Raw genomic sequence first — 27,262 nt, forward strand, 5'->3', positions numbered from 1 at the left:
GCCTTTGTGAGTTGTGGGTAGAGATTGATCTCAGGCCTCTGGAATGCTAGAGAAGTGTTCTACCACTGAACTGCATCCTCAGTGCTCATAATAGCTATTTTTGTTCTTCCTAGAATTGTAAATGTACATAAACTTCTCCCAGTAAGACTGTTTAGAATGGACAAATAAAATATTCCAATATTTTTTAAAGTTGTGGCTAAGATAGAACTGAGAGAAAACAAAGCAAAGACACTGAAAGTGTTTGCTCTCAGGTTATCTGGTCACTCATGATGACTAGAGTTGGGTTTTGATGAAGCACAAGGCTAAGGGAGAAAGCACTTAAGGCATGGGGAAACAGCAAATAGGCCATGCTTTGCCAAAATACCACAAAAACCGGGTATCTAACCTGGTTGCTAATATTGTTCTCTTCTGAAGCCTCTTGAGTTGGGACTCCACAGTTGACTTAACTCTCAGCACACTACCATTTTTCTTCCAAGCTCCTAGCAGGATGACCCCTTAAGCTCTGCTTACAGTGTTCAACTACTTTTCTAGTTCAAAGTTTTCCACATCTATCCAAAAATACCTCACATGGTTCTATCTATAAGAGCAATAGCCCAATCCCTAATAGCAACTTCTGTCTTAGTTACTTTTCTATTGCTGTGACAAAACATGACCAAGAAAACTTAGAAAAGAGTCTCGGGGTTACTGTTTCAGAGGGTTAGAATACACAATGGGAGAGTAAAGGCCTGGTGAGGAATGGCTGAGAGCTCACATGCTTATCCACAACTGGGATGCAGACAGAATGAATGGCTGCTTTCAGGACTAGGCTAAGAAAAGTACAGTACAAGATGATTCTGAAAGTCTTGCATGCCCACCTCAAAAAAAAACAAGGAAATGCAAATGAGAAAAGAAGTGTGTGAAATAAGGACATTTCAAAGGGACACTAGTGCTAATTTCTTCATAAGATAACCTTCTTCATGGCTCCAGGAGAGGATTAAGATATGAATGCATTTAGTAAACACTTTGTGAACATTAGTTTCATCCTCTACACATATATGAAGCTTCTTTTAGGAAATTAAATGGGGATGCAGCCTTCTTTCTTATTGGAAGTTATATTAAAAGTTCATTTTCTTTATACAGGAACTGGTAGCTCGATACGTGTCCTTGATCCCTTTTTTGCCGGATACTGTTTCCTTTGCTGGTATCTGTGACCTATGGAGCACATCCGATGTGAGTTCTTCTTCCTGGCTGCTTTACTGCCTTAACTGCACATCAGCTAGATGGCTTGCATAATCTTAGATTGCATCATTCATTAGTCATCGCAAAAATCTACTTGGCCATCTGTTAGCAGTTTGAGCTAAATTCTGAAATAGTTTATTCCTGGTTCAGTTTTATCAAACTTCAAAAGTTAAAGAAAATAAGAGCTGGGGATACAATTCAGTGGTAAATGTTTGCCTAGCAGGTGCAAGGACATAGGTTAGATCCTCAGCAACACCCCCCACACACGCAACAAAAAGTATTGTTTCGAAGAATTATTCACACAGAGAATGGAAATAACATTTCACCTGTGTTGATGAGGAACTATCCTAATATTACATTAATAATATCACAGCTTTGTTTAGAAAATGTCTAAATCTCATTCTACAGTAAGAAATTGTATATTTCTTAATTTGTGAACTTCCTAAGGTATGCCATGCCAAACATTCTTTGCACTAAGTCAGGGATCATGGGTGGTATGAAGCAGAGCCAACCTTTATTACCACAGATATTTCATGTGCTTCTGGATTTCAGGTTGTCTGATGTCTCCATAAAATTTCACATACACAACTTTCTTGGATGGAAGGTCCTAAATTGAAAAAAAATCAGTTGTACTTACCCTTTTTTTCTCCCAAATGCATGTTGGCAACATAAATCTCAGCATTTTTAGAGGTAAAGCTGTTAGAGCCACAAGGGGTCTCTTTCTCAAGAAGATACATGAAAATATACAAAGAAGAAAATTGCATATCAGCAGAGCTGGACTAGGTTGCCACCTCGTAGGTGTTACCACCTGATCTTTGCCTCTGTACTTCAGCATCTGCAAGGCTGATAGGAGAGCAGCCGCTCTGGGATAAGTCAGTCAGTTCATGTAATGCACTTAGAAAATGTTTAGCCCTAGTGAACTATCAAATACACATTAAAGTGGAAATTTACTGTTTCTACGCACTGCAATCATATTGATTCTAGATATTCATGCCATCAGCATCAATGCTAAAGAAAACATGATGTCCATTAAAGAATCGTCAGCATAGCGACAAAAATGTCTGATACTTTAAGACACTCATCTTAACTAAGACATTAAATTTTGCATGAGAAGCTAATTTGATGAGGCATGCATGCCTTTAATCCCAGTCCTGGGGACAAGAAGGCTGAGGTTAGATATTGCCCATTCAGGGCCAGCCTGGGCTATATAGCAAGTGCCAGACTAGCCTGAACTGCAAAGCAAATGAAATCCTGCATGCATGGTCAATCTAGAATAAAACAGTCAATATAACGTGTTTGTTTTTTTCTTTTTTCTTTTTGCCGTCAGCAATTTCTTGATCTCCTGGCAGGAGATGAAGAAGAGCATGCAGTATTGCTATGCAATTACTTTCTGTCCCTGGGTAAGAAGGCATGGCTGGTGATGGGCAATGCGATTCCTGAGGTACGGCCACATAAGGTGCTATTAACAAAAGAGTGTGGTTATTCATGGGCAGGGCTAATTTTCATGACAGTCCTTCTAATTGCTATGACATGGCAGAGACACCACAACAGGCAGAGAGAACCATGATGGATACCACATGGAGTGGCTTAACTGCATACAGGGCCCTACACTTCACTTTAATTTTGGCAAACCTGAACATTTTACCACCTACAGCCCCTATTTAGCTGTTCTTTTATTATGCATTCTACTTCATCAATGTTCTCCACAATCTTACTCCTTTGGTAATATTATGCTAAGGGGTGAAGGGAATTCTCTCCGTTTACACTATTTCTTTTACTGCTATTAATCTGGGAGGCAGTGGGGGGACACCAGATGAAATGAAACACAGTAAAAAGATATGTTGGCAGCTCCGTTTTGCTGTTATTGTCAACAAGTTACTAGTTTAAAGACTTGGTGACTTTCAGAGTATTTCCTACCCCACAGAAAAATACTAACAAGTTTGAAGCACAATAGGTAATTCTGGGGCAAGGTTAAATAGTGTGTGTGGATAGTAAGCAGCTGATCTAAAGTGGTGTTTGAAAGAAGCCATGAAGCTCTAGGAGTCCTTGGGAATTATATACCATTAGTTACCTACCACCTGGTACAAGGAAAAGACAAGGCAAGCAATTCATGGGCCTGAGCTCAAGGTTCTGTGACCTGAAGCAAATCATAACTCCAAGGCTATTTGTGAGCATCAAATTATGCATCAGTGTAGCTGGAGTTTTCTCCAGTCCTGCCTGGTCCACGGTCAGGACAAATTTCTCTCACCCGCCAGTCCTGCAGCCGCTCAGACCCAACTAAGTAAACACACAGAGACTTATATTACTTATAAACTGTATGGCCGTGGCAGGCTTCTTGCTGTTTTTATATCTTAAATCAACCCATTTCTATTAATGTATAAGTTGCCACGTGGCTCATGGCTTACTGGTATCTTAACATCTTCTCATGGCGGTGGCTAGCAGCGTCTCTCCGCCTCAGCCTTCCACTTCCCAGAATTCTCTTCTCTGCTTGTCCCACCTATACTTCCTTCCTGTCTACTGGCCAGTCAGCATTTTATTTATACAGAGTGATATTCACAACACATCAGCAATAAATGAATATTCATTGAATAAAAAAATCTATAATATATGACTATTCCCAGTAGGAAGGCATGTGTATCCTTCCAAATCTACGTGTTCATGTAACTATAGACTGTGTACCAAAGGTAAGTTACTTTAATAGGAACTGAAAAAGTACTTTGGCATAACCAGCCTTCTAGATACTCAAATGTTGCTAATGTTTTCCTGCCTGGCCCACAGTCAGGACAAATCTCTCTCACCCGCCAGTCCCACAGCCTCTCAGACCCGACCAAGTAAACACAGAGCCTTATATAGCCGTGGCAGGCTTCTTGCTAATTGTTCTTATAGCTTAAATTAATCCATTTCTATTAATCTATACCTTGCCACGTGGCTTGTGGCTTACCTGTGCTTTACATCTTCCTTGTCCTGACGGCGGCTGGCAGTGTCTCCCTCACCCAGCAGCTTCCTGTTCTCTCAATTCTCCTCTCTGTTAGTCCCGCCTATACTTCCTGCCTGGCCACTGACCAATCAGTGATTTATTCATTGACCAATCAGCAACACATTTGACATACAGACCATCCCACAGCACTCAAATGGCAACTTTACTGGCTCTGTAAAGAGGCCCACAAGCAAGAGTTCTTCAGCAAGCCTTAAGATATACTGACTGGTAAGGAAAGTACCATGTTTGATTACTGCACTCTACTAGTACCAAATCCAAGGTTTTTGTAAAAAACCTATTCCCATTTTAAAATCCATTAGCCATGAAATTTAGAAAGCAAAGGTCCAGCTGAAATGAAGACTTGTTTCTGGGATGGGAGAGATGGATCAGCAGTTAAGAATACATACTGCTCTCACAGAGAACCCAAGTTCAGTTCTCAGCACCCTTTTTGGGCAACTCATACCCTATGAATACAGCCTGAGAGATCTGTTGCCCTCCTCTAACTCCTCAGGCAGCCACCCATGCACACACATAAAACACATGCCATTTTTTTAAAAGAATTCTGTAAACTACTATTGACATTATTTTATAATTAATTGGAAAATATTTTTTTTAATAATTTATTTAACTTTATTTTATGTTCATTAGTGTGAAGTTGTTAGTTCCCCTGGAACTGGAGTTACAGACAGTTGTAAACTGCCATGTGGTGCTGGAATTTGAACCTGGGTCCTCTGGAAGAACAGCCAGTGCTCCTAACCACTGAGCCATCTCTCCAGCTCTAATTGGAAAATATTTTAATGGCTATTTCTTTTCAGGGTCCAACTGCCTATGTGCTAACTTTGGAGAAAAATTATTATTTAATATGGAATCCCTGCAGTGGACATTGTTATGGACAATTTGATACATTCTGCCCCTTGAAAAGTGTGGGCTGTTTAATTGGTCCTGATAATGTGAGTATTACCATTTCCTCTTAAATATGTTTGGTTTTTTAAGTTGACCAATTTATGTATATATTTTATATATAGGTAAAGAACGTATAAATACAAATACTTAAATGAGCATTTATATAAATGTAAGTAAGTTAGCAGGATTGGGAGAACTGTCCACTTTAACTAATCTTAAATTAAACTTTTGGTTTAATTAGTCATCAGACCTTCAGAAGCAGCACAGAAATTTTTTAGACTCAGAGGATCCAGTTTCTGTCCTGGCTCTAACTTGTTAGCTTTCCACAACAGAGCTTACAATGCCTAGTCCCTTCTGTCAAAGCAAATTTGTCACCTGAGAAGATTGGATTTCCCTTATTTAAAAAAAAAAAAGTTAGTGTGTGTATGTGTGAGAGAGAGACAGAGACAGAGAGAGAGATTAAAACAACTGAGAACTGATATCACTGACTGTAAAATTCATATAAAACCTAAAAAATTTTTAAATTTTTAAAGAAAAAAAAACGTAGCCTGTGTGAATCTTGGCTTCCTTCACTTTCTCTCCCTGTATCATACATACACATCTGTGTACACATCTGCTAACATATATCCTAATGTACTTCCTTTACTGCCTCTCCCTGTATCATACATACACATCTGCTAACATATATCCTAATGTACTTTTTTTTAGATTTGGTTTAATATTCAACACCATGATTCGCCACTAAGGATAAATTTTGATGTCACAAAGCCCAAACTTTGGAAATCTTTTTTTTCACGAAGCCTTCCATATCCTGGCCTTTCCAGTGTTCAGGTATAATTCTATTAACAGCCATATGTGGATAAAGTCATATGAAATCTTTACATGAAAAAACTACCTATCCCTTGGCCCTCAATTCTACTCTTAGTTTAGTATACTAAATATATGTAAGATTTAAAACATTAGTTTTCTAATTTGAGACAAATTAACATGAAGCAGCATACATTCATATATATGAAAAACGGGTATTCACATTTTAGACATATTTGAAAGTTTTTATATAGGAAGTCCATGTCTTAAACAGAATTACAAAATATAGCTAAATTGATCCTAACTGTTAAGGATGAAATCAAACTACAGGTCCAACCCACTGAAGGCTCATAAAATTAGCTTCAGAGTCTGACAAGTAGAGTCTAATTTGTAAGCATGAACATTCTTTGTTAAAATGTTTGGACATACACACACACACACTTATAAGAAAACAGCTGGATTTGTGATATAAAGTACCCTTTTGTCATGGCACAAACCTTTCAAACCAGCTTTACATTGCCTTTCGGGAATTCTTACCTGTCAGAAGGTGGTACATATGCGATTTTTCACAGGAATACAATCTGAGATAGCTTAAGAACTGGAATAGTAAGAGACAAATTATACTACATGATGTAATACTTTGTAGCAGTCAAATGATTGCTTTGTTAAACTTAGCACTGTGAAAGTGTGGTTTTTTGTTTTTTGTTTTTTTGTGGGTTTTGAAGACAAGGTTTCTCTGTGTAGCTTTGTGCCTTTCCTGGAACTCACTCGGTAGCCCAGGCTGGCCTCAAACTCACAGAGATCCACCCGCCTCTGCCTCCCAAGTGCTGGGATTAAAGGTGTGCGCCACCACCGCCCGGAGAAAGTGTGTTTTTATTATCCCTAATATAAAGGCAGAAAAAGAAAGTTGCCTGTTCATAAAATTCAAATTTGGAAAATAGGCAAAACAGTGCAGACTGCCTAGGAATACACAGATGTGTAGTAAAATAATAAACACAATGTATTAGGTCACTTATCTTCACTTACTACACTGTAAACACAACACAGGTTTTGTTTATGGCCATATTTCTATGCCCATCACTTATGAAGGTGCTTAGCAACAGTTAAGTCCTCAATACTAGCTGAACAAAGGATCTGAAGAGAACTCCAGGTCATGGTTACTTGTGTGGCAAGGGCTAAGGGAAATGAAACTGAGAAGGACTGACAAAGCACTGTAATTGTGGCACTTCCCTTACCCTTGGATCGACTTTCCTTGGCATCTCTTAGGCTGTGTTTTCTTACTCAGTCTCAAATTTCATTACTTAAAAAGAAAAATAGGGATAGATACAATAACTACAGATACAGTAGGTGCTGACTGAACTTTCTCTTTTATAGCCTGAAGAGCTAATTTATCAACGCACAGACAAAGCAGCTGCTGCTGAGCTACAAGACAGGTAACAAAATACCCACAAATCCATAGGCAATCCATCCCTAGAAGCATAACAACAAACTTTAAACTCTCAGCTTGGATCAATATATATGAAATGATCAGAGTTGTAAGACTTACGTATGCAGATACCAAGTACAGATATGATGTATAAATCCCATGACTCAAATGAGGTGTCAGCATAAGCATGTTGTAGGTGAAAATACAGTAGTGAACATTAGTAACATGTAGTTCTCCAAAGACTAACTCGTTGAAACTTAACATCCTGTAATTATGGATCTTGTTGGTACACGATAATCCTCGGCTTAAATATGCCTTTTTTGTCCAATTAGTGGCTTGTAGAACTTCATCTAGCTTGTGAACCTAACCCATAGAGAAGGCTGGTTAAAGCCTGTGTGTCTTTGTAATTCCAATGCTGTATAACTGAACCTACTCTCCGTTTCACAAATGTGAGAACTGAGGTTCAGAGTGGCCCACACACTTCTTAAATGTTAACTGAGCTTCTGACAGCAGACAGACCATTCTGATTTCAAAACCTGTGCTTCATTCCCATTGAGTCACTTTGTGTGAAGAACAATTTGTCAAATTATACAAGATCAAATGTAACCCTTTAAGACATTATTGCGAGGAACACCAATTTCCTCATAAAGCCTTTGTATGGGATCTCCATCTAGAGCAGTGTTTCCCAACCTTCCTAATGCTGGGACCCTTTAATACAGTTCTTCATGTTATGGTGACCCCCAACCATAAAATTATTTTTACTGCCACACTGTAACTGTAATTTTGCTATTGTTCTAAATAGTAATGTAAATATCTGTTTTCCAACAGTCTTAGGTAACTTTTGAGAAAGTGTCATTAAGACATGCCCCCAAGGGGTCGTGACTCATAGGTTGAGAACCACAGGTCTACAGAAACCAATCAACAATCCTGAGTCTCAGCTAATGGCTTCAACACACTATTTACTACATTCACTTATATCTTCATTTTTGAAGTATTTGACAATCCATCCATAATTTACTCAGTCCAAAAGTGGACCCATAGCTCCTTAGCAAGGAGGAGCTGTGAGGCTCTCTCCAACCTGTACTTAAGACAGGCAAGAGGCTTTGGAATCAGCAGTGTTTAACTTCGGCACCACGTGTCCTCTTCTGTAAAATTGGAATATCCCCTACATCAAAGCATTATTGTTGAGAATCAATCAAAATTTATAAAAGATAGTTAGCACTGTGCCTAGTAAATAAGCTTAACAAATGGCAGTTTTCTTTCACTTTTTGTTCATGCCTCATAGCCTATGAACCCAATGCAATCATAGCTGTCATTTTAAAAGGCAATTTTAAGGTAACTTAAAAAAAAAAAAACTATTGTGAATGACTCACTCAATTACAAAAATCAATATAAGGCATTGTTTTATAAATATTTCAGATTCCCAACATAATAAAAACCTTATGCCTGGGTATAATTTATCTGTTTATCATATTACCAATGAATAGAAAAATAAATTTTTGAATTAAAAAAATGTCTAACTGGATGTATTCGATTTGGCTAGGCCTGTGTCATCAGAGGCACTGTATTCCCGTTTATCCTGTCTGCATCTATTCCCTGTTGCAATGCATATAATCTTCAAGAACAAGGATCACTTAGGCACTTGACCTTACATAGCTGCTAATCTGTTTGGGAAAACACCACCACCAAAAATTCATTCAAGTGTTAACCAGAACCCCATGCTGCAAACAAGTTAATTTTGAACACGGGAAAAGTTAAATAGCAAAAATAAATAAATAAATAAACAGATGTGTATTTTTTTTATGAACAGGATTGAAAAGATACTAAAAGAAAAAATCATGGACTGGAGGCCACGCCATCTGACTCGATGGAACCGGCACTGTACCTCCACCCTGCGGCACTTCTTGCCTCTGCTGGAAAGAAGTCAAGGAGAAGATATAGAAGACGATCATAGGGCAGAACTGCTGAAGCAGTTGGGAGACTACAGGGTAAGCACAAGTGTGGTAAAATGGCCAGTGGTGTTTCCTCATCCCCAAACTAGAAGTTACCCAGGAGTTATTTGGGAGGATCAAACTACCTACACAAGAAGCATATATGTAAGGTACCATACACCAAAAAAGAAATATGATGAAATGTTTTAAAACTCAGTAATTATCTTATCAATAAGATCCTATGAAAAACAATACTTTCTGACATGTATCCTAAGTAGTAAATAAAAACACCAGGCTAAAACATTAAACTCAACTGTACATAAAGGTGAAAATAAACACTTTTGGTTAAGTTTTATGAGCATGGTTTCATAATTGATTTTTCAGTAAAAGTTCCCACCAATGAACTATATATTCTGTCTACTACCTGTTGGTGGTTTGTCCTATATGTCATATCCTACAGCTGGGTAATAATTACCCAGTATAATTAGTGCAGTAAGATAAACAGTAGGGAAGCCAAAAATGGATGAGTCACTGAGTCCAATGAAGAATAACTATCTTATTACAATGTCTTCAATTCATCAGTTTTAGCAGTCGAAAACTGTTCCATTCTCTGCAAGTCTTGCCACCTTGACGTCCTCCATGTGGTGACATCCTCAGGCAGGCTTTACTCATAGAAACAAATGCTAGAACAAGTCCAAGAGACACATCTGCACACTCTGGCCAAAGCAAGTGAGGGCATCTGTGTGTCACTGTCCATACCAAGTTTCAGATACTCACAGTGATCACATACCCAACCTGTAAACTAATTGTTGTGTTTGGGGTAGAATGCATAGATTAGCTTTACTTGGGTCTGTGGAATTCCATGGGCCACGTGTTTATCAAGAGATGGGAACAGTGAATGACTAGTGATGCATTAATACGCCAGTAACTAAAACAAAATATTAAACCTTCCAAACCTTTCATTTTTATGTTAACATATAGTAAACAGAGAAACAATCTCATGTCTTAAGGATCAATCTTAAGAATTATGTAATTTACATAAGGAAAATGTATTTTTCTTTAAGATTTACTAACAAGTACAACTACGTTTTCTCCTCAGTTCTCTGGCTTTCCCCTTCACATGCCTTATTCTGAAGTGAAGCCTCTCATTGAAGCGGTGTACAGCACTGGAGTACATAACATTGATGTCCCTAATGTTGAATTTGCTCTAGCTGTATATATCCACCCTTACCCCAAGAACGTTTTGTCTGTTTGGATCTATGTCGCTTCCCTTGTACGTAACAGGTAATTTTTCTATGTGTTTTTTATATCACCTAAAGACTATTAGTATATACATTTTAAATTATAATGCAATCAAAAGAAAATATTTTGAAGTAATGAAATAAAATTATCTATTTTCAAACTGTGTAAAGCTGTGTGTGTGTGTGCCCCCCCCCCCCTTTTGGTTTTTCAAGACAAGAGCTTTTAAACTGTGTAGTCCTGGATGTCCTGGAACTCGCTCAGTAGACCAGGCTGGCCTTAAACTCAAGAGATCTTCCTACCTCTGCCTCCCAAGTGCTGGGATTAAAGGCGGGTGACATCACTGCCCCATAAAACTTTGATTAGTCTGTCTCATCATGACACTTGGACTCAAGCACAACTGAGTGTCTATGAGCACTAGTCTCCAGACTTCTGCACTTGCTTTGCCTTTGGTGCTCTTCACTTCTGTCTGTCCAGCAGAAAGGCAACTGTAGCTCTAAGACCCAGTAAGTTAACTCTTTACAACATGTCTACAGGACAAGGAACAACTCTGCAGCATCCGATTTTATAAATGTTGGGCTAGCTCATAAAATGAATGGTATGTTACAAAACAAAGGCAAGCACTTAAACACATGCACAACCACCAAAACAATATAGTGCTGGGGTGGGGGAAGGACTGTATTTAAATATCAAAAGGGATTTTAAAAAGAAAAAACTAAGGTATGGCTACAGATTGAAAATCCATGTCCTACCTCATACCCTTGCCCCTAGCAACTCACACTGAAACCATCATCCCCAGTATTTAAAGAGAAGAGTTTTGGAGAGGTAATTAGGTCACGAAGGCTGAGCCTCTAAGGTGGCTTTACTGGGTTTTAGTATAACCCCACAATCACACACTCAGGGGCGTATACCATTGAATACACACACGGGGTGGGGATTAATATGTAAATATGTGTACTGATATGGAAAGATGTATGCCAAACAGAAATACCTAAAGCAGGACTTCTCAATTTACTCTTTGTGAAACGCTGCCCTATGTGTTATAAGATGTTTGACAGCAGGGGTTGGAGACACTGCTCAGCAGTTAAGGGCACTTGTTGCTCCAGGTTTGATTCCCAGCATTCATATGACAGTTCATAATCATCCTTAACTCCAGTGCCCTTTTCTGACTTCTAAAGACACAATATGCAAACAGGGTGCATATACATTACATGCATGTAGGCAAAACACACAAAAAAGAAATCTAATAAAAAAAATTTTAAGATGTGTAAGTCCATCGTGTAACAGTCTATCTGGCCTCTGCCCACTGGATGCTCCAGTTGAGTTCTCCTCAACCAAGTTTTGACAACCAAGAACATTTCCTAATGCCGAATGAACCATGTGAAAGAATGACTTCCAACAGAGCACTGATGGAGCTCTCATTTTCAAAGACAGAAGAGACTATCAACTTTCACCTTTGCTTTAGCTGAGGCGTTCTTCTACCAAGTTACATTGCAATTATGTCTGTCTCCACTCTGCTACTCTCATCAGCTCTTTAGGGACAGTTGCCTGACTGGCCCTTAACAGTTACAAAATAATAACAAAGAGACACAGTAACACCATAGTTAAGAAGATGAACTTTATATGAATCCTAGTTGTGCCACTTACTAGCTGGGTTATCACAGGCAAGTTATTTACTTTCCCCATAATTACACTGAGAATGACCATATTACCATTCCATTGCACTATGTGAAGCTTACAAAGGCTAGCACATCTAAAGCACAACAATAGCCTTACATTTAACACCTAAAGTTTATCAAGTATGTGATGCAATGTACACACAACTGCTACATTTTATTCTCAGAAGAAAACACTCATAAAGTCCCAAAAAAATTGGAACCAATTATACAGTGTCATGTTAAACTATCCCCTTATATTAAGAATGAAAACCAAAACGTGTACATTAAAAAAACTTCCTTTCCTTACAACTTCAGAAAACCAGCTGTTCAAAATTAATTTAATAAAGATAGTCTCTAAGCCAGGTTCTTAAACACTTAGCCATTTTCCCTCATAAGACCACAGGGGGAAAAAAACCTCCCTACAAACTATACTGTTTTCTGATTACCTGAGGTTATGAGTCCTCTTATGATGATTCAAAGCCATTGTTCTGTGCAATTTCAAGTTAATACTGAGAAAATGAAGTACACATTTGCTCGAGAATCATTCCTGGGAAATTTTCAGGCTTTTTTCTCAAAATGGTACCTGCTATCAACTTCACAAATAAGCTTTTTTAACGATTTGAGAAATAAAAACACAACAACTACAGTACATCTTACAAAACAGTCAAACTTTAGACTTGACTCTATACTCAATTTCTTTTCATATTCTCATAGAGAATGAGATGTTGTTTTTTTCCTCCTGCACATACTTACAGGAGGAAGCTAACTGTTGTGTCCACAAGACTTGATGACTTCCTCACAGAGGTAACAAACTCAAAATGTTCAAGTTAGCTGCTTGTACATGTGCTCAGCCCTATACCAAATCTGTAGAGTTTTGTTTTCAAATGATAATGAATCAAAATGAAAACTCCTGACAACAGGGTGATTCTTCAAAGGGAATGCCAGTAGATATGCCAGTGTTTAATTCAAATGTCAGTTGAACTGTAAAGTGTTCCAGAATTCCCGACTATGTTTCAATTAGTTAACGCATGCTTCACTTTTGGACACAGTCAGTCTCCCCAGCTCTGCTTCTTTCTAAACAGGCAGGAAATACTTACCACAAAGAAGCTGATTGCAGGATTACTTCCTTCCACAGCTTTCTTTGCACTTAAGAGGAGAAGGAAGGAAATGAAGAGGCAGGGCACTATTTTCTTCATCATGGCATGCAATTACAATTAATTTCAAAAAGAAAATTTAACTCAATTGTATCTAAAACTGCTAATGTGTCAGAGTCATAATTTCATGAAGGCTCAAAAGACAAAACATTTAGTAAACCTGAATTCAGATTTAAAATAAAATCACAACACAAGATATTGCTTGGTAAAGTTCTCAAAGTAGATTTTTATTTATACATTTCTTCAAACAATTGTGGAATTTTTAAAAATCCCTCCCAAATTCGACAGCTTAGGGACAGTAGTGGAACCAGGTGTCTAAGCAAATACAAATAGGTACTTTTGCTAGCTCACTGAGCAAACACCGAGAGCCCAATTTATTCTACAATCTTAAAGAATCTCATTTCTAGATGTGTTTGAATTGGCCCGAGAATTGTTAAAATAAAGAAAATGTTAGGGGAAAAAAGAGATTCATTTCTAAAATGTTCAGTCTTGAAAATAAAACTTCACAAAGTGTATCAGAAAGGATCTGCAAAACTTGGTACAGTGCTTCCACATAGAGAACCAATAACCTCCACTGACTAAAATGCATAAGAATCTAAAAATACTTTAAATACCATGGCATTAGTGATATTCTTTAAAGCATTTCATTTCAAAGAAACCAGTAAGACTGTTCTCACCCTAATAAAAAATCCTAATCCCTTTCTAAAACAAAAATATATTTTGCAAGAAAAACAACATTGTACAGTTCACTGCTAAATTAAATTTCTGAGACTGTAAGAAATGGGGCCAAAACAAGACACACCCAAAAAGGGGTTGTTAACACAAGAAATGTGCTGTAAGTAAAGTGCATGAAAGGAAGCCTGCTCAGCTAAATGAAGTAGACAAAGGTCAGAAGTCAAGGGTCATTCGCCAGAGCGGCAGCAGGCTCGAAAACCACACTGCAAATTCTGGCATCCACTGGCAGTATCAGCATGAGGACCTGTATGAAAGTAAAAAACATGTGAAAGGAGGAACTTCATGGAGTTCATGCAAAACAGTTCTGCCAACTAATCTAAAACTGTGTTTTACTAGCAGTTCATTGACATCACACAAGTAAAACCTTACAGTAAAAGCATTAAAACTTCAGACACAAATTGCCAATAATAGTCTGATTTCATCTAAAATGTCCTCCATGGAAGATGGAATACAAATTCCCCAAGATTCTTACAACCCAAGAAGAAAAGGAGACAATCCATAGAAACAAAATTGCTAGATAATATAAAAACAAACTCTTTGAGCATCCTTCCTAGAAACATAATTAACACAAAGCATAAAACTCCATCTGAACTGTGTCAACTCAATAATGCAGCACAAACAATTAGAATAAATGTCATATTCAAAGTCTAAAACAATACACTATACAGAGATGCAATCAATATATGTAACATACTCTGAGCATTTGTAGATCTCTGAATGAAAACAAATGGTAGCTTTAAATGAAATTACTTCCCAAAACTGAATGCAAACTGAGTGATTATTAAACATCTAGAATATAAAATGGTGATTCACTTACAAACACTAATAAAACACTGGTGGAATAAGTGGGATTTTACCCCAGCTGCCCTATGCGACCCAGACACTAGATAAAAGATCTAGATCTATACAGGAACATAGCTAAAAATCAGAAAAGTAACAAATCTCACAAAAGTTAGAGAGTGTTCTGAATAAAATGGTTTTCATAAGAAAAAACAAATGTAGAAGGGTTGTTTTTAGCATTTCAAAGACTCAGTGTAGCTGGCAGACTGAATTAAGGAGCAGTTCTTTCTGCTTTCACTGGGAAAGCCAAAGTTTGCAATTATGATAATAAAGGCCAAAACAAAAAGACACAAAACAGAACTTCAATATAGAATGTATCTAATGAACTTAACATCGCACTGTGACCTCCAGCTTAACTCAGAAATACAGTGTTCATTTACATCATTCTACTTTTTAAGAGCAGCAGTACATTGCAAAAGAAGGTGACTATGCTAACACCCCTATAAGACAGAAATCAGGATAGGTGCAACTAAACATAGAATACATGTATCACCAGAAGGTAAGCATTTCCTTTTATTCCCAAGACAGCACATATCAAAGAAAATAAAGAATTTCTTAGGATAAAGTCACTGAGATATAATGTTCATATATTACGTAAATGGCAAATTATCTTTAAGAAAAACACTGAATTTCACATTTATGTGTAGAATTGCAATCAATTATAATTTCACTTATGTTTACATATTTAAGACTGACAGGCCTGGAATTAGCTTCTAATAGGGGAAATGGACATGACATATAATTTGGAAAATAGGGTAAATTAAAAAAGATTGTCCTCAAATTTCAGTATAATTGAAACTGATTACACTTGTTTATAGGTTTAAAAAGTAGCCTGTAAAACTGGAGCACTATAGGCCCATTTTTATTTAATAAGAATTAAATCTTCCATTTTTAATTAGGTTATATGCTAAATATTTAAAATTTATTTTTAAAAAACCTATAAAACAGCATTTTTCTTATTTTTCCTTAAAATAGGACACAAAGCTAAAATCAAAAGGATTTAGTACAGATTTATAATTGTTAGAAATGCCCTGGTAAAAAATCCTAAGTTTAGAAATTCTTCCCACTGTCAATCTTTGACCAAGTTTTTCCTTGTAACGTACTTCCAGTTTTCCTATACACAAGTCAATCCTCAACCACACACTGCTTAGCTTGCTTCACCCTTACACAGTACTGCTTTGCCACCACACATCTGATGTCTTTTTACCCATTCCCTGACAAACTAATTAATGCTCAGACTGCTGAATCTTAATAAACTATACCTATCTATCATTTATTGGTACATAATTCTAGTCTCAGCAACTGCGGAAGAATGAAATTTTTTAATTTCCCAAATAAAAGACCATATACATTTCTTTATTCATACAACACACACACACACACACACACACACACACACACACACACACACACACACACACAGTTTTTTGGTTTCTCTGTTTTAAGACCCAAGGCCTTCCTTCTATCTTCCATGCCGGCTGTAAACTTCTAGGTTCAAGAAATCTTTATGCCCTAGTTTCCCAAGTAGCTTTTATTTTTTGTGACAGAAAGGTAAAGAAGAAATATTATACTGAATTCTGTAGGAAATTCCATATAAAATTCAGTATTATTAAAAGACCTGGGGGAAAAAAACAATCAAAGCTAGAAACAGTACTCAACTGGTTTTTAAGGGAAAATAGTGAAGGGGGCCTCAACAGTACAAGTGGTCAAAGATACTATTCTCCTAGTAGACTAACAATTCAAATACTTCCCTTTAAATATCTGACTTAGCCAAACAGTTAATATATCAGGCTAAATTATAGTAAGAATATAGAAAATTAAAAGGTGAAATCTCCTAATTGTTAAAGCAAAGAATACTATGTATTTTATATTTAGATGAAAAGAACTACAAAGGTAGATAATTCTGCTTATAAAAATGATGTTTTTCCTCAGTTTTAAGTACTATATATTACTCATGCTGTATGTCTTCACTTACCTTCACTTACCTTTAATTCCTTTTTAACTTAAATTAGAAACATAAGAGAGCAAATCATCTGAGACTGTCACCTCCAGAACTATGAGCTAATCTATCTTAACTGCTAAATTATGCAAACTGAAACGCAAAGCAGCACAAGAAAGTTTACTAACATTGTTCAAATGTTCTTCAGAGGTAAAAACTAGGCCATAGAACAACTACTTTAATGATAAACACTTGTGTAAATATTATGGCTAAGACACCTTGAATATCCAAGTCAAATAACAATTTAAAAATCATGGAGAATCATTCAGAAAATCAGAGTGTGTGTTTGGCATCAGAGCTTAGTACAGTATCTTGCTCAAAGTAGAAATGGAATAGCTGATGGCTAACACCTTCCCCAATGTCTGCCAGTGCTTAGGATGCAGGCCATTCTTCCTTTTCATTCACTATTTTACCTAGTCTACGAATAACATTTATCAGCATTAAATTCTCATAGCTAATAATGTAGTAATTACGTAGATTTTCTTTAACAAAGTACGTTTTAAATTAAATGTTCCTTTCAAATATGTATGCTTTCTCATTACTCTGAATCATGTACTAGATCGTACCTACTTTCCAAAATAAAAATGAGGGCTCCTAAACCTTCACCAAGTATTTCCTGTACTATGCCAATGGTGTTACCTTTTACATCTGGGTACAATTTTAGCAGCTTTTAAGTTGTCCATATGTTCTTTTACAAAAAAGACTGACTCAAATTATTGCTTTAAGAGCAACTACCAAGAATCCTAGAAAGCATATGAGAAGTCACTCTGTAAACTTTAAAGGATTTCCATTTCTTCCAAATTATGCTCTCTCAAGTTAAGAAAGGAAATTTAGTATTATTTCAAGTACTGTAAATACCTTTCAAAACTTTTTAAAAAAAAAAATCAGATCTCTCAATTAAAATTTTCTACTGAAAATTAGAAATAAAAATTACTTTTAACAAAGGACTAAATAGCTCCTTTGGAATGCCAACAGTATATATTCAAAACAGATTAAGATAAAAATAATATTGAGAAAGTACAAAAGATTTAAGCACTTAACTTTTTCACCTAAATATTTTTCAAGAAGTTTAAAAACACTTAAGTACAAAATAAGTAGGCAGATAATAAAATTGAATTAAAATTCAATACTTCCCACCAAAGTATCTATATCCACTAAGCAAAACAAATTAGGTTATGAGATATTTCCAAATACAACCTATACTGAAATTATATAGGCAATTCAAATGTAACATTCAAATAAAATATTTTATTTAAAAATTATATATTAATTTGTCTTAAACATTCAAATAAAATATTTTATTTTAAAATTATATATTAATTTGTCTTAAAATGCATCCTGTAAGCCTTGGCAAACTTTCTTTTTAAAAGCTGTATTTATTTTTATTCTTTCAGATTACATGTCTGTGTATGGGTATATGTTCATATGAGTGCATTGGCCACAGAAGCCAGATAGACTGTTGGATCCCCTGGAGCTACAGGCAGTTGTGAGCCACCCAATGTGTCTGTTGGGAACCAAACTCTGGTACTCTATAAGAACAATGAGTCATCCACATAACCACTAAGTCATCTGTCCAGTCCCCTATGGCTTTATTTTTAATGACAAACAAAAACTTCCATTCATGAACATCCTTTTGTTTTCCTTTGTACAGGTAGGTACAACCCCTTCCCCCGCCCCCCCCCCAAAAAAACATTCATTTTTTTTTTTCACTGCCAGCAAGAGAAAGCAAAGATACTACCAAGTTGCTTTTGTTAAGAACATGTCAGCTCTTCCAGAAATAAAAGAGCTGAGATCTCTAGTCTCATTTATTTTAAGAGAAATCTAAATCCCAAGCAACAGGAAATTTTCTAACTTCTCCGCATGCTAAAATGTTTTTCTTCTCTTTAGTTTCCCTGGCTCCTGTCAATTGTTCTCCCTGAAATAAACTCTGATCTTCCCTCTCATTTTAGAATAACTGGGCTCTCAAAAACAACAGTATGCAGTGTAAGATAGGTATATAATAGAATGGAGCTGTTTAAATTTGTTTCTAGTTATGAATACAGGATGATTTGTTTTGTTTATTAATAACTGAGGAGCAGCTTTATTATGCTTCTGAACAATTCAGTTTCTACCAAACATGATCAAATGCCTAAAGAACAACAAATATAATTTGAAAATGCATGTTCTAACCAATAGACTTTTAAAAGGGGGTGGAGGCATGTTTAACTGTGTGTGTGTGTGTGTGTGTGTGTGTGTGTGTGTGAGAGAGAGAGAGAGAGGGAGAGGGAGAGGGAGAGGGAGAGAGAGGAGGGTTTTTTAAGATGGGGTCTCACATAACCCAAGCTGGACTTGAAGCAGGGATGTCCTCGAATTCCTGACACTACCTCCTGAGTGCTGGCATTAATTACAAGCACAAGCCACCACTCTTGGTTTTATGTGGTGCTGAGGCTCAAACCCAGAGTTTCATGCATGCTAAGCATGCACTCTTTCAAACAGCTACATCCCCAACTCCTTCTTCATGATTTTCAAATTGGTTCAGAGATCAGGAATCAACTTCTAAAAGAGTATAGGAATTTTGGTCATGCCTAAGGCATCTCAGTCTTTTCTCAATACTGCATAATCTACTCTCCTCAGTCTTGAGGGAGATTAATATGAAACAAGACACAGGGCTTGTTCCTATTACCAAAGTCTTCCTTTGTCTATCTACCACACTGGATAAAGCAGTGCTGTGAGAAAAATGAGCCTGTCATTCCTAAGAAATCAGTGTGTCTAGAAAATCAACACTCTTAAATTGTTAATGGTGAGTGCTAGAATACTACAGCAGAAGTCCCAAAATCTTAAAATAATCTTAGTATTTCTATAACAACTTGTCATTTTAAAATGATTTAAACTCTTACATGCCAAAAAGTCTGTTAGAATGGATAAGAAAGAAATAAGTAAAAATGTGTAGTATTTTGATTTTATAACCTTAGAGAACCAAATCATTTTATTAAATTTAAAGGAGTAAACCTGAAAGCAAAACAATTTGTGCAACTGGGAATCTAGAAAGCAAATAAAAACCATAAAAATTATTAGAACTGCCAAAAAAAATTGTAAATGCATTCTTCAAAGTATCTCTCTGTTAAAAGGCATTACCGTTAATGTTGTCACAGTAGTAAAAGTATTCATCATTTAGGGAAGGACATGCTGAGACCAAATCCTGCAGCCCCGCACCAGTTACAGTAAGACAGCCAGAGAGATTAAGGTGCTCCAAGTAAGGCAGCCCTCCTCCCAGAGTCAAAACCCTGCAAGAGAAATAATGTGACAGTCAGGAAATACTAACCTTTGAAAATTTTAATATTGCAATGGCCTACTAGATCAACATTTTACAGATCTCTCAATTAAAAATTTTTATAAAACACCGATAACTGACCCACCCTTAGGCAGAAATATATCTGACTCAAAAAACTCTTCTAAATTTTTCCTAAAAACTCCAGTAAATAAGCATACACATCTTTCTTTATAAGAACATTATAGTAACTCAATTCTCACATGAAGAAACACTGAGACCTAGAGATGTACTGTTCATTCTCCCACCACACTGTCTAAGAGAGTAAAAATTATCAAGAAAATTCCTGAAGTCTAAAACCTAATTGCTAGTTCTGGAGTTCCTCACATAACCTAGTGAGGGGGGTCCTTCCTGCAGGTGTCAGACAGGGAAGTGGACCAAACCACTGAAGAGCTAATAATGAAAATCCAGTGCAGATTGACATTGTCCATCGCTTCAAGGAGTCTAAAGCCAGGGAGTTAGTTCATTGTCAGCATATTTAAAACACAGTATAATTTGGGAAAAGGTTTCCAGGCAACTATCAGTCCAATTTCAGGTGCACAATAAAGCTTAAAGTGTGACTACATAGAAACTCTTTTACAAAGTACATGTGACCATGAGGGTGGTGTCTGAAGCTAAAAGACCTAGAATCTAGTGTGGTCTCTGATTGATAGCATAGAGAACAGCAGGCCATAAAGTACCTATGACATCTCCCCTAAGGATGGGTAATGGTCTAGGGACAGGAGAGTCTCAGATAATCATTCTGGGCAATTTGGATGAGGTCTGCCTCCACAGATAGCAGAAAGGTCACCAGGTCATTAACAAAATCCACTCTGAGTTTTTTGGATGGAATGCAGGTATTTGATTTTTATCCCTCCATTGAGGAGACACCCCTGTATGATTAACATTCCTGGTTCTCTTAGTGCTTCTCTGTGAGTACGAGGACCTCTGTGCCCCCAACAACCTAATAATTCCTACACATACAAGAGAACTGAAAACATGTTTACACCAAAACTAGCATATAAATGTCCACAGTGGCATTAGTCACATCAGAGAAATAGCAAAAACACCCCAAATGCTTTCTGATGAATGGATAAACAAAATTCGGTATATCCATATAATTAAATGTTATACAGCTATGAAGTATAGACATGTTATGATCTGCATGACCTTTAAACATATTACAATATGTAGAAAAAAGCAAACATTAAATACTGCCATTTAACAATAGGTAAACCCACAGAGATGCTTGGTAGATGAACTGGCTGCCAGCAAACTGAGGACAAGGAAGAACTGGAGTAACTAGTAGTAAGTATGGGCTTTTATTTGGGGGATGATGGAGATATATTAAAAGGGGGTTAGTGATGGTAAATTTAATAGTATGTAAATTCACTTCAGTGTTTAAAAAGAAAACCTGCCGGGCGGTGGTGGCGCACACCTTTAATCCCAGCACTCGGGAGGCAGAGGCAGGTGGATCTCTGTGAGTTCGAGGCCAGCCTGGACTACCAAGTGAGTTCCAGGAAAGGCGCAAGGCTACACAGAGAAACCCTGTCTTGAAAAACCAAAAAAAAAAAAAAAAAAAAAGAAAACCTAACATCACATTCAAATATAAAACCACAACAGGGATTAAAATATATCAAGAATAAAATTGAGAATGTCAAATTTCTATGCAATAATTAAATAATTAAAACATGAAAAAATGGGATAACTGGAAACAGAAGAGATAAATTAAGAAACTAATATACCAAATTTACTTTTAAAATTAATGCAGCTTAATAAATTAGGAACCAATGTCAGAAGTAAGTACACTATTATGGAAATGAGAAAGAACTATAAATTTTTGTTGTTTTCTGAGACATTCTTTCCAGAAAGTACTGATTAGCCTAGAAGTCACTATGCAAAACAGACTGTCAATGAACAGCAGTTCTCCATCTACTACTTCCTAAGAGCTGGGATTGCAGGCATATGCCACCACATCTAGCCAGGACTATGGGAATATTGATACTCAGGGAGGACACTGAATGGTAAGGATTGGAAAGGGCATGTTTTAAATCTATTTTATCTTACATTCTAATTTTAAAGAATTTTTCCCACCGTTTTGCCATCTCTATAGACATCAGGTTAACAATGGTAGTAGCTCAGAATCTATGTGGTTTGACAGGAATGAGGGAATTTTTTTTAGACAGGGTCTCACTATATAGTCTAAGCTGACCTTGAACTCACAGAGCCAAGGATGGTCTGGAATTCAAAATTCTTTTGCCCAAGCCTCCTAAGTGCTGGGATTAACTGGTCCAAGAAAGGTCTTTAAAGGAAGAAAATACTTAAAATTCACTAATTCATAAAGTCTAGGAACTTTAGCAATTCACAATAAAAAAAAATGTACCTTTCAAAGAGTAGTCTAAAAGAGCTCAAATGGTGTCTGAATGCAAAACAAACGGAATGAAATGTAAAATGTTTCTATTAAAAGTATGCCTAAATCAACAATCTGTATAGTCACTGGCTTTACTGGCCCTTAGTGGGAAAACAACTATGAATACAAACAAGCAATTATAATACCACATGAAGAATACTCTTCTGGAAAAACACAGAAAGGTTTTGAGAGGTCAAAAAAGGTTTCACATAATGGCATAATGGCATATGCTATTAGAGAAATAATAAGCAGAATTTAGACTGTAGTCTATGTTACAAAGAGAAAATTCGATTAATAAAGACAAAAGAAGACAGTACCATAAAAAAAAAAAATGAGAAAACAGCTATTTAGGGGTAAAGTGGAGTGTGTATATACATGAATGGCTCTGTGTGTGTGTGTGTGTGTGTGTGTGTGTGTGTGTGTGTGTGTGTGTGTGTATCTTTAGGGGAAAGAATGAGAGTAGTAAAAATTAGAGATATCAAAATTACAAAGGTTAAAAGCAAAGGCTATAAAACTGGCTTTAACCAAAGGTAGTATAAATCAATGAAAGACTAAGAGGTATAGTAACAAACAACAAGAAAACGTATTCTAGAAAGATCTCCCTTATCTTTGTCTTGTCACAAATACCTAAGTACACCAGAAGCAAGCTGAAATAACAAAAAAGACAAATAATAAACAAATTCTGCCTTCAACCAGGGAAAGGTGCACTTAAACAATTAATAAAGCACACAAAGAGAAGAAAAAGCCACAGAAAAATGTGCAAGTTATAGAACTGATACAAACAATAGTGATTAAAAGGGAATAATTACTGAAGAATAAAACAAAGTCCCAAATTCAACAATATATAATTCAAATTATTTAGTACCCAACAAAAACCTGTTAAATATTAAAACAATCTGGGAGGAAGAAATGCATGTCAGTAGAAACACAGCAATAAATGATTGAGATGGTAGAACTAGTAAACAGCAACTTTAAGAGTTTTGAGATATCAGCAAGATAGCCAACTAAATGCCCCATAACCATTAGTCCCTCCCCAAAAGACAGCAAGAAAACCAATAAAAACTACACTTGGATGAAACCAACACAAAGAAAAGGACCAGTATGCCAGAAACTCTGCACACTTCAGAGCTCAGAGCAGCTTCATACAGAATGAAAGAGAATATCTCATCTCCACAGCCAAATCCACAACCAGCAACCAGGATGAATTTCTTATTGTAGGTAAAGGGAAAGTAAGGACCTCCAGCAACTTCATCGCCACCCAGAACACTTAAAGTTCTAATAAGTATTAAACAGAGCTGACAGAGCTAACTAGGGACCACACAGCTATGATATGCCACAGAGAGAGCCAATACTGTGTCCCATCTCCTATTCAAGCAGCAACTACATTATATCGTTTTGGAACCAAAAACAACTGCTGGAACATGCCCTGCTCCAGAGGGAAGTATTGATGGCATCCTTCTATCCCTAAGGCTTTGTGATTAGAGTCACCCCGGCTGGTGGCCCATGATTCTGAATTCTGAAGGATGCCCTTGTCACCATGATTATGCCCTATACCTTGGGCAAAGTAGTACCCTGTCTCCAGAGAAAATGGTGCCTTGGTCATGTTAAGCATTCATATTACTATTCCCAGATTGAGATGGCACACTGTCTCCTGTGGAAACTAGAACCTAGGTCCCTGGGCCTACGGTGCTGACAGGTGCCTCGGAGTCACTGACATTAGTTTTGGTTTTATTGTTTAATTTTATTTTATATGTATGGGTGGTTTGCCTTTGGAGGCCAGAAGAGGGCATCACATCCTCTGGAACTGAAGTTACAGAGGCACGTGAGTAGGTTTGGACATTGAACACAAAAGCAGCAAGTGCTCTTAATCACTGAGCCATCTCTCCAGCCCTAGACACCAGTTTTTTGGCCAAGTCTGCCTCAGAGATTGACCCCCTTCCAAGACTGAAGCATCACACAGGTTTCTGCAATCCTAGCTCAGAATAGCTGCTCTCAGAACCTACACTCTGAATATGGCATCTCTTTCTAGTCTGACATGTCAAAGTCAAATGCTATGCAGCAGGTCTCTGGAAGGTTTTGGTGCGTGAATAGTGGCTCATCAAAGGGGTGAAAGAAGGAATAAATGACAAAGTGGTATGAATGAAGATTATGCTGTTTTAGGGACAGTTATCCTCCCTATAGTAAGCTTTGTAATTTCTCCCCTACATGAAGTATACTGAAGGTCAAGATTATTCACTCAACTCAGGGCCTTTGAGCAGCCAAGTATGGCCCATTGAGAGGCAATGGGTATGTTACTCTCCTGGGGCCTGTATTAGCCCAAATCAGGCTCGAGTGGCAAGCCTGGGATGCAAGTGCACAACTCTGCTCCCCCTTATCCTATCCTGAGCCACAGCAAGCAACATAAGCTTGCCCTGCCAACCCCACGGGAGGTGGCAAGATACCCAGCATCCCTACAGCAGCACTCCAGGAGGAAGCAGGGTGACTCATGAAGAATGTAGATACCCCACAGCTTAAATAAAGTAATACCTCATATATCCATGCTCTAGTACTCAGTATTTTATTTCTGATTAAACAACTCACACACAATGGAATATTTTCTCGCTATATGTGAACTTACTTTTAGCTGCTGCATTCTATGACCAAATGGCACTTACTTAGAATGAATGGCAGTGGGCCATCAGAGATGCTAACAGCCTCTGTGAAAGAATTTCACTATGTGGTGCTACACTGAGTGTCTTAACAGATTTTAAAAAGCATCTGGAAGAATAGTGTAAAACAATAGAGTTTGAATGAGATGGGAATGGTGGCATAGGTCTATAATCCAAGCACTTGAGAGAGAAAAGTCGGGATCACTGGGAATTCAAAGCCAGTTTGGGATACATAGTAAATCTGGATACATAGTAAATCTGAAGTCAGCCTGGACTACCTGGGATTCTGGGTAGAAATCAATCCCTTACTCCCTGTTGTAGTTTGAATTAGGAGTGGCCCCCATGGAGTCATGTGTTTGAATGCTTGGCCCACAGGGAGTGTCACTACTAGGAGGTATGGCCTTGTTGGAGGAAGTGTGTCACTGTGGGGATGGGCTTTGATGTCTCATATACTCAAGCTAACACCCAATGTAGCTTGACCTGTGGCACACAGTCTCCTGTTGACTGCAGATCAAGATGCAGAACTCTCAGTTCCTTCTCCACCACGTCGACCTGCATGTCACCATGTCCTGCCATGATAATAGACTAAACCTCTCAACTGTAAGCCAGCCCCAATTAAATGTTTTCCTTTATAAGAGTTGCTGTGGTCATAGTGTCTCTTCACAGCAATAAAACCCTAAGTAAGACATTCTCCCACCTACATGCCTCCACAAAAAAAAGAAAAAAAAAAAAAAGACAAAACAGTTTGAAGAAAGGCACCTTACACATAGAGAGAAAGACACTCTTAAAAGTCACAGTACCTAAAATGAGCTACCTCTCTATACTTTGTCAGCCAGGGATGCCACTACTACAGTTTTGTTTAAATAAATGTCATGTGCCTACAAACTACATTCTATTAAACATTTGCATTTGTGCCCACAGATTACTGTGGCTGTCAAACTCAGTCATGGAGGACAACTTTTTTAATCAGTTTTCAGAGACTCAGAATTTGTCAAGCTGCTGAGATTAAGTGATAGCTGCTGCTGTAGCAGGTGGTATAATGAACACTCAGCCATAAATGGAGGAAAATAATCAGATTTCTTCATCAGCCCCTCCAAAACTCAGAGAGCATCAAGGGTGTGGGTATAGGCGGAATCAGAGAGTTCTAGGAAGGGGTGTTGTATACTATTTTTCCTAAATGGAAATAGCCTCTCTTAGAGCCAGAAGCTCAGAAGACTCAGTCAACTCACAAAACTTACTGGCTCAGGAAGTTCACCACACTTAAAGATTCAGTTCATGATTCACAAGGCCCTTTCCTCACATCACACAAGCAGGAACTAATTGTGGAGGATGAGAAAATTCTTCTGTAGAGGTGCCTGACAGGGAGCTCTAGGTGCAGCTTTTGTGACTCATGGTGGGTGGGCTTTTCAGGGATGCAGCTACCTTTAATATTCATATTTGTTATCAGGAGATTTCAGAGAGCCAAACAATTTTAAATAACACAAGTTGTAAGACAAATCTCTATTTCTAAACTTACTACACAGCTACAATCACTGAAATAGTACTGTCATTTCTACTTATGTTAACACTGTAAATTTAGTCAGATCAACTGGGTAAACAAAATGAAGCAAAGGCATCCAAACAGGAAAGTTATAATCAAAATGATCTGTTTATAAATGACATTTATGTAGAAAGCCTTAAAGAATCCACACACTAACTTAGGAGTATAGCGCAACTGAAGAGCGCTTGTCTGACATGTGCATAGTCCTGGGTTATCTCATTAATATAGGGAAAAGGAAAAAAAAATCACATACAAAACACAGTTAACAATAACAAGTTCAACAAAATAGAGGAGTAAACAAAACAACACACAAAAATCAATTCCAGTTTTAAACATTTGCCCATTATGGGGGCATATACCTATCCCAGAAGTTGGGAAGCTGGAAGAGAGTTTTAAGGGAAACTCATCTCAAAACCAAATTATTTTCTATATACTAGCAATGAACAATCTAAAAAGGAAATTAAGAAAGCAATTCCATTTACAGTAGCATC

The 27,262-nt window shown here is 37.2% G+C and overlaps 2 protein-coding genes across 7 annotated transcripts in view; one reads left to right on the plus strand and one right to left on the minus strand.

Annotated features, from left to right (window-relative positions):
- Positions 1-10,667, plus strand: part of Cc2d2a (coiled-coil and C2 domain containing 2A) — an 83,925-nt gene extending 73,258 nt beyond the window's left edge. For all 6 annotated transcript variants that reach the window (XM_052734848.1, XM_052734847.1, XM_052734846.1 and 3 more), the window contains 7 exons: positions 1,120-1,209; positions 2,546-2,659; positions 5,011-5,145; positions 5,807-5,929; positions 7,280-7,338; positions 9,142-9,319; positions 10,362-10,667. In XM_052734848.1, coding sequence (XP_052590808.1) covers positions 1,120-1,209; positions 2,546-2,659; positions 5,011-5,145; positions 5,807-5,929; positions 7,280-7,338; positions 9,142-9,319; positions 10,362-10,550 — 888 coding nt within the window. In that variant the 3' untranslated portion in view covers positions 10,551-10,667. The remainder of the gene's footprint in view (positions 1-1,119; positions 1,210-2,545; positions 2,660-5,010; positions 5,146-5,806; positions 5,930-7,279; positions 7,339-9,141; positions 9,320-10,361) is intronic.
- A 2,852-nt stretch (positions 10,668-13,519) lies between these two features.
- Positions 13,520-27,262, minus strand: part of Fbxl5 (F-box and leucine rich repeat protein 5) — a 39,513-nt gene continuing 25,770 nt past the window's right edge. Inside the window, exons 10-11 of the mRNA XM_052734852.1 lie at positions 20,002-20,150; positions 13,520-14,292 (exon numbers count right to left, since the gene is read on the minus strand). Of these exons, the coding sequence (XP_052590812.1) occupies positions 14,216-14,292; positions 20,002-20,150 (226 nt within the window). The 3' untranslated portion in view covers positions 13,520-14,215. The remainder of the gene's footprint in view (positions 14,293-20,001; positions 20,151-27,262) is intronic.

This window comes from Peromyscus californicus, unplaced genomic scaffold (assembly GCF_007827085.1).
Source record: "Peromyscus californicus insignis strain IS unplaced genomic scaffold, ASM782708v3 Scaffold_13__1_contigs__length_99412109, whole genome shotgun sequence".
Taxonomy (NCBI): Eukaryota; Metazoa; Chordata; class Mammalia; order Rodentia; family Cricetidae; genus Peromyscus; species Peromyscus californicus.